The 13,509-nt window shown below is 41.0% G+C and overlaps 1 protein-coding gene across 1 annotated transcript; it reads left to right on the top strand.

Annotated features, from left to right (window-relative positions):
• The first annotated feature begins 9,203 nt into the window (after positions 1–9,203).
• Positions 9,204–11,512, top strand: LOC113010864 (uncharacterized). Its single transcript, XM_026150108.2, has one exon. It carries the CDS (start codon positions 9,493–9,495, stop codon positions 10,390–10,392), a length of 900 nt encoding a protein of 299 aa, XP_026005893.2. The 5' UTR covers positions 9,204–9,492; the 3' UTR covers positions 10,393–11,512.
• The last annotated feature ends 1,997 nt before the right edge of the window (positions 11,513–13,509 follow it).

Raw genomic sequence — 13,509 nt, 5'->3', positions numbered from 1 at the left:
ATTTAGGAGATAAATCCTCACCAGTTTGCAAATTCTGAACACATTTTAATGTTCACGAAATCACTGGGATTTTTACTTTTCACAATTATTAGTTAACGAAACAAAAACAATAAAGCACAGCTTTGAAACTGGATTTTTGGAGACCTAGATGTACCTGTCTCTAAAGGACTTTGAGTCAACTTTTGTTGTTTAAATGTGCAATAGATTATAAATAAAATAGACAGTCAGCACAAAAAGGTATACTTATGTTTGAGGTATATTTTTCATTTAAAAAACGAACAAAACAACAAAATGAAAAACTGTTCAGTGGGCTACATGCTGAGCTGAGAAGCTGGAAACAAATTCCCCATTCCACTGGCTAATCTAAATAAATATTATACTGCTAATACTGGAATCGATAGTATCAGTACTGGATCTATCACAATCTAACCTCAGAATGTTGTAAATACTGTTAATTTAAGGGTTCTGTGGCATGAACCTTAGACTAGCTGGTGGTCTGCTAAATTTGTTAAGTGCTGTTTAAGCTTGGATAATTCAATGGACAGTGTTGAAAAGTGCAACAAACAAACAAACAAACAAACAAAAAGATTCATACTCAGGTATGTGGACTCGATTGAAAATGACTGAAAAAGCAGCCAACGTCCAAAGAAAAACTTGAAAGACCTTCAGAAAGCCTGGAGACTTATTGCTCAATACCACTTTAAAACACATTACAAGAATATAATATGGAAACAAGACAAAGAATTGAGGGGCCACTAAAGACTTAGACTCATTACTGCAAGTAAAGATTTATTACTACTGTAATAGCGCCTGATGATTTAAAAAGCTGGGCTGCTTTTAAATAAATCCTGCTTCAGTTATCTCAGCATTGGCCACTAGATGTCCACAGAGCATCATTTATAGCTACCTAGGACTCACTGGAGTACTGCAGCCCTATGTGCACAAATAACTGTTTTATATTCCCACTGAAACATCAACTTCCAATTACTGTTTGTTTCCATCTCGTTTTTGCATCACATTTAAAATCACAAACTGCCCTGTTGCTCCACACTATCGAGTCATAAGAAGTCCCTGAACAGTGAGGCACAAGGTGCATAAATCACGCTGCACACATCCGTGATTGTTTGGGCTGATTGCATATTCTATTACAAACGCTAAAATACCCATCTCTTAATATAACTAAAACCTTAAACTAAACCGCAGGCATGCAACAATACCATAGGAACTCAAGCCGCAATTAGTGGGTTAAGTCCATCTGCAGACTGGAATTCAAGGCAGGCGTGGAGAAGGTGGTGGGATAATGAGAGTCCTCTTTGCTTTTAAAGCCGTAATGTTACTCATGTCTGCCAATCATCCCTCGGCACAAACACAAGCAATTCACCCGGTAAAGTTGGATTTTGTGGACAGAGCGCCTAAACATCAGTTTAGAAAGTTCTGGTGGCAGAACTCTTGAAATAATTATATACACTCCCAAAAATAGCAGCACGCAGGCCCAAGCTGTGCAGTTCTTATTGCCCTGTGACCGAGGAAATCCCCAGTTTCCCTGTCACGTCCTGGACCATTACTACTTAATCACAGAAATGTCCAACTCCCCGTCAGTAAGACCCAACTGTTTTGCCTCCACACACACACTTCTCAGCAGTAGAGACAAGAAATCACTGGTGTCAGCAATAGGCGATTTGTTCTGCATGACATTGGGTGTCAGAAAATATGGTGCATGCAATCACTGGACACACAAATGCCCACTCATACACACGAACACTGTCACTTTCTCTGCCTCTCCCACTCAAACACGCGCACACACACATGCTCAGGAAATTATGATGACCAAAAATAGGTCATACTGTTAATACAGCCATGGTCTATCCAGGGATTTCAGTGTGCTGACATAGACCAACAATAAATACCCCCTGCAAGAACAACAGGTGTCTGACATGATTGTTTCACTTTAATAAAAGGCTTACACGAAGCTCAGACAAATAATACATTGAGCTGTTTTAGAAATGTTGCCCTTTTTATTGCTCCGTCCCATCGAAGTTTCTTTTTTTTCTTCACACCAGCAAATTGTATCACACAGGTCGTGCTCACATCAGCAGGAAGATGTGATCAACGTGCATCTGCTGCATGTGACAGGTAATGTCACAAGACCAGTATTCAAGTCCAGTCTTGGGTGTGGTTTAAAAAAAATGCTTTTTAACTTCTAGTCTCTAATTTCTTTATCTATATGGGAGGTAGTGGGCATGCAGCTGGAGCTCGCGTTTATGAATCCTGGGTTCGTGGCTTCAGCGCCAGCCTCTTTCAACTCGCTGTGAAAAGCACCCCTGGCTCTGTTAGTATGCCAGCCTGAGCACTAGTCAGCCACATCCTCCAGCTGGGTCTGTGCCACCACTGGGCACCTGGACCCTCTCGCAAACCTCATGAAACGGAATGCATATTTAAGTAAGAGGAATGTATTTGTACGGCATATCTCTGCAATAGTCCATAGCTGTGCGATGCCTAAAGGACACCTGGTGCACCTTCATATTGTTCATCTTATTGACATTTTTATCCACCTATTGGATCCAGCTCGGCTTTTTTAGCAGACAGATTCCCACTTCAGGCTGTGCCTCAGCTGTTGGACTGAGTCCAGAGTCACACAGGCCTGAAAGACAGCCATCGTTATCCAACTCTCACAAGGTGTCATTGTAGGGGTCCAATGATTACCATATCAGCACCACATGAAACATTTATGGCTTGCTGGCAGTGATGGTCTGGCAAGCATCCTAATTTCTAGAACAGAGCCTGTCAGATCCTATTGTTTCAAGTTCTGGTGGCGTGAACAGAAAAATCATCAGCCCTGAAACTTCTGTCACTTGCAGTCAAAACAAAAATTCCAATATGAGTTTCTCTATAACACCTGACACACAACCACACACGATAGATGGTTTATTCTAGCTGGCAGTGACATTTCCCCTATTTTATTGTCCTTCTGCTGAACGGCTAAATTGCTCTTTTAACTCAAACATGCGCTACACTTGCTGTCACCGTGACTTCAGGATCAGCCCGATGATCACTGCCAACTGAACTTTTTGTCATTTCTTTTGCACATGATGAAAACTGAGATAAAATAAAAATAGCTAGAATCATCCTAAAGTTGCTATGATCAGCATCTTTAAAAAAATGCAATAGTTGAAATATATATATGCAAAGAGTTGCTCCAGCAGATGGTTCAGACTCATTCGTTTTAGATGTAGCAGGCAGCTTTTCAGCAAAAAGCACTGATAAAACAAATAAACTGCACCAAATCACTGCCAATATCAGCCGACAGTTGGTTTAAACCCAATTAAAAATCTGAAATGTGTTAGCTACATCCTGCATTTCCCTCCCAGACTGTATCAGATGTGTTCCAAAACAGATATTATAGTAACACTAACTGATTCAGACTTTGCCTTGGCAGTACCTGAGCAAACTCAGCCCATTAACTTCAATTCTTTTCTTTAATTTAATTTTATTGTTAAACAACAATTTCCAAGGACATAGCTCTGACATTTGTTCTTGTTGTAAATGTCTCTTTGCATTTTAATGCCTTGTTAATGTGGATGTTAGATTATTCAGCGTGACCTCTTATGTTATTTTATGAATAATATTGGGTTGGAACATCCAAAAGCAGGATGTAAGAAACTGAGTTAAGAGCAAATTTGAAGGAGATTTATAGTAATAAATGAACAGCATGTGATGTGGCAGGCAGGAAGTTTTGACTCGCCATCTGGTGTTGTAGAGTGATGGGGGCTGGAGGAGCTCAGCCAGAGGTAGAGGCTGAGGCTGGGGTGCTGGAGCAAGGCAAGTGGCTGATGGCCACTGGGTAGCTGGAGACGATTGGCGAGTGGGACAGATAGGATTAATCCACAGTCAGTTGGTTTGGTGAGCTGGAGCGAGGTGAGCTGGTGCACAGCTGAACAGGAAAACCTCAAACAGAGAGCTGAGCAATCTGGCGAGAGTGGAGTGAAGGGAAGGAAATAAGATGAAGGGGAAATCGGGAAGCAGTACCAGGATCAGAGCAGCAAGCCTGGCCATAATGTTTAAGTTTTACTAGAAATCCTATTAGGACCTTACCCAAAACTTAAAATCCAGTTCGACTATAAATTGTTGATCATCATTTCCCACATTTCTCTTGAGCATGAAGTTTGTGACCAGGTCAAAACCTGTACTTCAAAAAAGCCTTAAAAGTTTATCTCTCTGTGATTTGTGCAGAACTGCATTGACTGTACAGCTGTTCTCGTTTAGCATCCAGTAGCCTATAGCAATGAGCAGGTGAGACCCAGATAGGATGCTCGGCGGTACTTCATCACCCCACTTGTTGTTGTCAAGGCTACAATTGGTTTGTACACCCCATCTGCTGTATCAGCAAAGTCACGACTGATTTGGTCACTCAGGAGCCCAGTTAGCTTTGCTCACTCTGCTTCCCCGTTGATTCCAGCCATCATTACAAATGGTATCTTTACGCAGTGGAGTTAACCCGGATAGTGCTTTCCCATGGGTGCCTTTATTATCTATTCATCATGTTGTCCCAGTTTATCTCAAGATGAATCTGGCTGCTTCACTACATATCTAACTACAGATGCCTGGCATGTGGCCTGAGGTGAGAGATTAGCAGATTACAAGATACACACTAGAGGTGTTTCACTTAGAGTTGATAAGGAAGTGAAAAATATTCTAAAAAGACGCAGAGTGTTTGTGAATTTGTGTTTTAACGCCAGTATTTTTTCAGTATGCTTGAATATGATAACAACACTTTTATTTCCATGCTGACATTTTGCACAACAAGCCAGGGGCAACGTCAGCGTGTCCAATCTGGTAAATAAATGAACATTTGTAACATTTAAATGAAATGTTCTTGGCCTCGTACACAGCCTCCGAGCAGACTTGTTGGACACTCCCTCAAATTTCCTCCCTACTAATTTGCATTGCTTAGTAGATCCTTTGTGTCACCTGGAGGTTCAGGCAGAGCGGTGTTGCAGCCAATTTCCAGATGGCAATTCAAATGTGTGACATATCCTCAATTTTTTAGAAAAATACACAGCCACATCCACAGACTCCATTAGCTGAGGGAGGAAAACATGCACGTGCACAAATGGGAAAGTGGTGGAAAGTGTCCAGTGGTGTGAATATTCACATCTGCACCTGCTGAATAATAGACGATTATCAGCTCAGGTGGCACACCGTGCAGCCCTGCTCGGGTGCTTTCTCCCATTTCGTGGTGCTAATTTTGACCGTAATAGTCAAAGGGCTTGCGAAATGCATATTTCTTGTCTCTCAGATCTGATCTTGTCTTGTATTCTGTCTTAAGAGCGAGCATATACTTCAGGAGGAGTGCTAGCTTCGAGGAGTAATGTGTCTGCAATATGGGCTCTAAAGAGCCTCGGGTCTTGGTGTGTTCTTACATTTTAACAGGGGAGAAACACCTACAGCAGGTTCTGTGGCAGTGAAACCATATATCATCTGTCATCGCCAGAAGCTTCCACAATAATGAACAAGTAATAATAGTATATATCTTGAACTAGAGTCTCTAAAGGTAGCTCATCCAGAGTCATTATTGTGCCACATAACCAGATGAGCTTTCTCAAATGAGATCATTTTTGTCGCCTTGAGGACTGGAGGGTGTAACTGTTCGCTGAGTGAATAACTCATCCTCATTTGGCGCTAATGGGACTCTGTATTAAGGTGTTGTGTGAATGCAGGAGGAATGGTAAATCCCATTTTCTTGTAATCTAAATCTCAAGCTGTTTCCACACATCTGTTCCTCTGGTGTAGAAAGGACAATTCATTTCGAAGAAAACATGCACGGGATGGAGAAAAGAAACATCTAATGAAGATTCATGCCACACATGATTATGACAGAGTGTTAGGCTACAGTGTGTTAGAGAGAGGTATGTCACGATGACATCTCTGTCAGAGACACAACCATTATTCCCTCTGTCCATCCATCCATCAACCTACCTATCTCGCTTCAGTCCCATCTCCTTCCTCCATCTGTCCATCCGTGTTGGCTTTATTCAGGTATTGAGATGACACAGTTAACCCATAATGAGGGATATGCATATGAAGCCAAGGTTTTTCTGCATATTTGACAGCATGTGTTCTGAGCCCGGTGTTGCCACTCCGGGGATGCGTTTGCACATGGGGGGGGAGGGGGGGGGGGCAATGGTCTGACAGTTACAGCTGAGGTATCATTTTTCATGTAAATAGAGGATGGCAGGATATAGCGATCCTGCTGTGTGTGAAATTAGCCGTGGCACACATATACACAAGATCAGCACTGCAGATTGCCTTAAAAAAACAAAAACGGGGCTATATAAAGACTTTGTTTTTTGTTGCAAGCACACACACACACACACAAGAAATCTACCAGTCAGCCAGTTTCTACAAAAGTTTCTGTGATGTGGGGGTATTAGAATTTACCAAAACGAAAAAAAGGAAGAAAAATTGCCAAGATGAGACATGCTGCACAAGCAGCTGCCTGAATGGCCAATGCACCTCAACAGCTCTGTTGTCCAATTCAGCAAACAGATGGTTCAACCTGTCATTCATAAGTGCTGATGTAGCCATGCTCAGAGCAGAGCCACCGAGTCCCCAGAGCAGGATATCACTGCTAACTGTCATCCTGGTACTTTGATTACTGGACTGGGAGGAGAATGATGACTAAGGCCGCTGTAAGTCCTGGTCAGACTCTTTAAGGCTGTCAAGGAAAGCGAGTTCATATTTCCCCCATAACATTTATACAACATCTTTATGGTTCACGTTATATATTGTTTAAAATAGATTATACAACATGACAAGATGTCATTTGCTGTATAGCATTCATAAAGAGCAGACAACATTTAGTAAATGTTTAAGGAAATATACTTTCAAGACTTAATTAAACTCACTGGGATGTATCCTGTGAAACATCAAGAACAGCATGCTGGTATAGTAACTATAATGATAATAAAACTATACATGTTAAACTACAGACATGCTTGCAAATTTTTATGGTTTCCAAATCATTTTCATTAAAATTTACTTTATATGTAAATGCATGACAGACAAATATAGCGTTAAAACACCAGCACCACCCTGTGTGCAAACCATCCAGCTAAAGACTTTCAGTTGGAATATGCATGTCTGTCTGACTGTGTGATTTCAACCCATGGGCTGCAATATAAACAAGCTTTTATTAAAAATAAAGCCAAAGCGCTGAAAATAAATAAAACAAGGGCACTCCTATTGCTAACAACGTGCCTAAAGCAGCGGTTCTCCAACTGTTTCTGGCAAGCTTCGCTCATTTTTTATCAGTCGTTTACAAGAAAAACGCTTTCATGCTAAATTTATGTCATGTAGCAATCAGCAAAGCTACATAATTTGTCTTCCCGTTGGTGTGTTTTACTACATAGCCCTGTTAATCCATGAGATGCCCACAACTGAAGTCGCTTACTTACTCATGTATGTATTTATTTACTTTCTGTAAAACACTATTTAGATTTGCAACTTGCACTTAAGGTAGACCTATTAGACTTTTTCCTTATTTCTGTTCTATTTTCTATTTTGGATGTGTATGATGCTTAAGAGAGCACACTCATCTCAGGCACAGCAGCCTCTCCTATCCTCTGTTCAGGCCTTCTGTTTGCGAGGTGCAACTAACTGAAATAACATTAGCTCAAAGGAAGAAGAGCTAAAATGACTTGTTTTAGATTGTGAGTAAACTGAGGGACTGTAGCCAGTACTGGAGTGTCCATGTAGGAGCTTCAAAGGAATATATGATGATGGACCAATCGGCACACTAGTTAATCTGGTCCAAAACTTGGCTACACATCACGCTTTGTGCAGCTGTGACACTGCAGCCTCTGGATGGCAGGTTGGATGGATGCAACCGCCAGAGGAACCAACAGTATAGCTAGAACTAAAGTGTTGCCCTATTCATTTAGTTTTCTCAAGGATAAAAAGCTTGACTAGCCTTGAGTATTAAAATCCCATCTGATTGGCCAAATGTAACATTTGTGTTTGTGCTGCGAACCCTCAACATGTAGTTAAAAGAGCTCTTATTTAAGCATAGAAAGCATTAAAAATGAGAAAATGCATTCTTTGGTGATATCCAAGGTTACCAGATTTTAGGACCTGCCTGCTAAGAAATCCTGACAAAGTATTAAAAATTAGCATTTCATTTAATATTTTGGTAATGTCTGTAATAACTCCACATTAGTTAATGCAAGTTTTTGTTTAATCCCCTGAATTAAAGCTGAGAGTCTATCATCATTTTCAAACTTTAACATTAATCCTTGGTTGCATTGCGTGAAATGTGTCACTACCCTGGAAAATAAATGGACCTAAGTGTATAGCGCCTGTCTGTAAGTATAGGTTTGTGCTTAATGGATCATTTACAGTGTATACAATCACCTGAATAAATGAAGCAGCTATTCTGGCATCAAGGTCGAAGTCAAGATAAAAACTGAGATATTATGATATTTGAACTTTAGTTTGACATTTTTAAAGTTTGAGTGGAACAAATAGGTTTAAGAGAGGGCTGCTAGGAAGCAACTAAGACAAACCCTTTAGGGAAAATACACTGGGAACTTTTTACCATGGTGTGTAAGTTGCTGTGGGGTAAGACAAATTCAAAAATTGAAATGTGCTACAGTATATTTTTTCGCATAAAATGATAGACTCCTCCTCAGGGGCCACATGAATGAGATTTTGAATAGCAGCAGAGATTTCTAGGAACATGCTGGAATGTTCCATGTCCCTTTGCACTTGAGATTAAACCAGCACATAACAGAGTTGTTGCTTCATTGAAAGATGACTCAGTGTTTTTGCAGCTGCCAGTTTGAGAAGTTTAAGAAGAAACAGGGGAACATTTACAAAGGTGCGGAGGCCAACACAAGAGAAAAAAAAAATGTTTGGGGACATTGCGATCGATGGTATGCCAAATATCTCACTTATTTTAAATAAAAAATTCTTGCAGAAGATAACAGCTGTAGCTTACAGTATATTAACAAAATAAACATGGTTATGTAACATTTTACAGCGTGTGTAAGCACTGGTATATTTCTGGTGTTAGGTTATGACATCATGGCACTCAGCTCATCTGATTGATCACACACAGAATCCTATCTCTAGTCCTGCTCTCCTGAAGTGGGTGGGGAGCAGTGTGCTATCTGTGGACTGGAAGAAGTGACAGGACCAGCTGGGGACTGAAATCCAGTCAGAGAGGCAGTTGGTATGGGAAGCTCAGACCATAAGAGTGCTCTGCTACAGCGGCGTGTAACTCAGCTTCGTGAGGAAAAACCTAGACAGGATTCAGTGTAGTTTCTAATATGCATCAGGAATTCTACAAGACCAAGACAGTGTAATAGTGCAAATGATGATGTTCTGCGAGGCTCATTCAAGAACTCCAGAGTTCAATCAGAGGCCAGTATTCTTAGTAAGTGATTTTGCTAATCGCATGCTAACATCTTCTGATAAGTTATAGTCAACAGAGCAATGGGTGGGAAGCAGTCCCGCACTTTGTCCAGCAAGGAGTTGAATGACATGAGTGTGAGCCAACGGAGACAGAGTGCAATTAGAGACGACCAGTCCAGCATGACCTTGGCTGCTGGGAGGATCCGAAGACACACTAGACTGCATTTTGGTTACAGCACCCTAAGTCTAGCCATGCGAGGACTAAATGAAACACCAACTGAACTATGGCAACTCCAAGACCTTCAGAAGCTAAACTTGTCAATGAACTGCCTGCGCTCTTTGCCCTCTTCCCTGGGTGCTCTTGACAATCTGGTGGTTCTAAACTTGTGGGGGAACAACCTGTCCCGCCTTCCACCTGAGATTGGCCTTCTAAAAAAACTGCGTGTGCTCTTCGCCTGTCGCAACCGCCTGAGTGAGGTACCAGAGGAGCTGGGCTCCTGTACCTGTCTGGAGGTGCTCAGTTTGGCCAATAATCAGATCACAGGCCTGCCAAGCAGCTTGGCAGCCATGCGCAATCTCACGAAACTCAATCTCAGCCACAACCACATCGCTCACATTCCCACCTGCGTCTATAGCATGAAGGGTCTGGTCTTCCTCCATCTCGCCTGCAACCGCCTGGAGACCATTGCGGACCAGATTCAGGACCTGGTTAATTTAAAAATCCTCATTGTGGAAGGAAATAGCATACACACATTGCCCAAGACTCTGTGCTTCCTGGAGTCTTTAGAACTCCTAAATGTTGACTTCAATGATCTGCAAAGCGTACCAGTGGAAATGTACTTGTTAAGTAAGCTGAGGCGGCTTGCGTGCCACCCGCTCGATAAAGGACTCCATATTGTGCATAACCCCCTTCTCAAACCTATCCAGGAGGTGCTACAAGGAGGACTCAGTGCTCTCTATAACTACCTCAAGCCCACTTGAGAGGGTACTACTGTGCATGTGTGTCTAAAAGAGTGTGCTGTAAGGGGAAGCTGCCACAAATCTGACCCTTGGCATATTGTAGTCACGCTCTGAGTTTGTTGTTACCTCAGACTGTCTGTCAGTGATATCATGATTCAAAGCAACTGCTCAGTAATAGTTTTATAAGTAATCTTTTAATCACTGACAGATTTTCTATTTTTCATGTAATGTTAGGTTATAAATAAACCAACTGTTGTGTCACATCTAAATATTTGTTAAGTAACGGGGTCAGGATGAGTAGTTCAGCTCAAGCAAAAATTCACAGGTCTGCATTTGAGTGCTGATTACTGTTCAGCTGACCTTGTTGGGCTCGCAGCAGTGAAAGACATAGGGCTAAGTTCAGCTCTCTAAGCACAGCTCTCTTTGTTGCATTCAGGTCACAGGGATCAGGTGTGTAAAGTCAGTGGAAAGAACAGCGGAGGGAGCTTAAGATCTGCAAAAGAATAAAACAAAATGCAACAGGGACTTTGTCTCTCATTAAGTGTTGTTCCACTCCATCGGGTCAGAGCAGGGCTGCTAGGGAGCACCAGCTCCTCTGAGGATTCTGGATGCTGTAACACCAACAATTTTAAAAACAGCGACAGAGAAGGGCATACAGTGCATGAAATGTACTCCAAAAACAGAATAAATGTGCACCAAAGTGGGACATATTATTCATTTAATTTCAAATAATTAGAATAAAACATGTAGTGTAATTAAAGTTGAAAGCTATTGGGTAGACTTTTGAGGTTGAACTAATTTGTGTGCATACAAATTACACATTATATTTAAAACAGTAATCACATTAACCATTTGCAAGGTGAGAATGTTAAAGCAAAATGTCCAATACTGTCAGTAGATGTCTTGTGTAAAATTATGTCTGATGCCTCCGGACACTGGACGTTCAGACACATTAAGAACTTTAACAACTCGGTTTTATGAAGTTTCTTTTAGATAGTAATGTGTAATTTGTTTAGTTTTTATATAAAAGTAACAGTATGTCTGGACTGTACATGTATAGTTAAATGCTGAAGTTTGGCTCAACCATTTAATTGTGTAAAAGAATAAATAAATTTGACTTAATGTAACCATTTTACAAAAACCTTTAAAGATTACTTCAATATTGGAATGATAACACAAGCATCAGCAGTTCATTATCAATGCAATATTGGTCAAATCACTGATTCTGATTCTGATCACTGCAAACCCAAAGCATCATCTGTGAACATGTACACTCTCTTCTCACTCCTGTGTTGTCATAATTGTGTAGATGAGGATTTATTTTGAAAGGTTAATTATTTATTCTGATGAAACCTTCTGTTTTTCAAAATAAGACTTGCTTTTTCACCCATGATGGGGAAAGCTGAGGTTTAGTATGCCTTCAGCTCTCCAACAGCCAGCAGCAAATGTCTTGTCATGAAATGACCTCGTTTTTAGTGCCGCAACAGAACACCGTTACGATGCGATGAGTTTGATTAAGTGTATTTATGCAAATGCATAGACCAGCTTTTAAAAGGTCACATTTAACCAAAGTGAAGATTAAAAGTGGAGTAGACAAGAAAGAAAAGCGACCTCTGTTGGTATATACCTGTTACTACACCAGTCAAAGAGTTTGCTGGAATAGCAAAGAGATTCACTCTTTCTCTCTCTCTCTCTCTCTCTCGCTGAGCAATGCACACACACACACACACACACACACACACACACACACACACACACACACACACACACACACACACACATGCATTCATGATAGATGAACCCCTCTTGAATAAGTCTTTGTCCTAGATAGTGATCATGGGACATGCTGTCAAATGAAGTACCTATAAAGATATGGCTTTAATGTGAGTCAGATGACCTGAATTCAGGTTTTGTGTGTTACTGTTACTATTCCAGTGACAATACATTATACTGTCGCATTGTCTGCTTGTGTCACTTATTCAACATCAAGTGAACATACATAGAAACATTTCTCCTCAGTAAGTAATAGATAAAAGTCTTATTTTACATCAGTAAAGTCTGGGCTCCACTGATGTAATGCAAGTAACCTCGTGTGTATTGTTAAATAAAGCACAAAACTACACTAGAAAGCAGCACGAGAACAAATTAATGCGATCCTTTCCTGTTTCGCAATCAACCTCAGTGCAGTCAGCGGTGCTAACTTAGTGGTCAGATGTACACCAGGGATTACCCATAACTATAGTTACCAGGCTTTGAAAGGATTTGCTGATCCTGTTTAATTGCTATGTGCTCCAATAACTTTGCTTTTTAATGAGACACTCTGCACGACACAACAACTGAACACAGACTGACACCGGCGGTCTTCATTCAAATGTGTTTTGCATTCATAAGCCAAAGCTCAGAAAACAGTTTAGCATCACTAGCAGCCAGGGACTTCCCACAGTGAAGGACAGCTAATCAATCTCGTATTGAGCTTTTGACAATCACGGCACGGGATAATCGCGGGGGAATTAAATGACAAAACCACTGTTGTCTGGCAGCCACATGAGGAGAGACTTAGTAAGTCTTTCTTTAGTGTGCAGTTTAAGTTCTAAGATTTATTCAGTCATACTGAGTGCCCTCACATGGGGTGAGGTGATTGGCATTTATTGACAACGCATTAGACTGCCACTTATGTCAATTACAAAGTGTCATTTAGCTCATCATTCTTATATTCAGCTGGTGTAAACTGTCCCTGCAGGAAGAGATGTGAAGGAGAATAGATTAGAGGAAGGACAACAGGTGGCTATCCATGACAAAATGCCAATATCACCTACTTGGTAACTCAGCATGTTGTTCAGAAATCAGCAGCACTGAGTTACTGTCATATGACAGCAGTCTATGAGGCCTAAACATAGAATCAAAGGGAACCTGGTCTGGCATCAATTTCGGAGGCATTTCCATCCTTCAATCAGTGCAATATCACAGCTTTTTGTGTCTTGATTTGAGAGTGTGATGAAAGAAAGATTGCGAAAGGTTACGGGAAAAAACAGGCATGCAACCAGGTACAGGATTTTTAGTGATGAACTCGAATGTGTTTCACTGCTCAAAAAGTGTGATGCTGACTATGAACCGATTTAGTGTAAGAAAACTGATCTG

This window comes from Astatotilapia calliptera, chromosome 18 (genome assembly GCF_964374335.1).
Source record: "Astatotilapia calliptera chromosome 18, fAstCal68.1, whole genome shotgun sequence".
In the NCBI taxonomy this organism is placed as follows: domain Eukaryota; kingdom Metazoa; phylum Chordata; class Actinopteri; order Cichliformes; family Cichlidae; genus Astatotilapia; species Astatotilapia calliptera.
The sequence above is the reverse complement of the archived record's forward strand: the minus strand, read 5'-3'. Positions and strand labels throughout refer to the sequence as shown.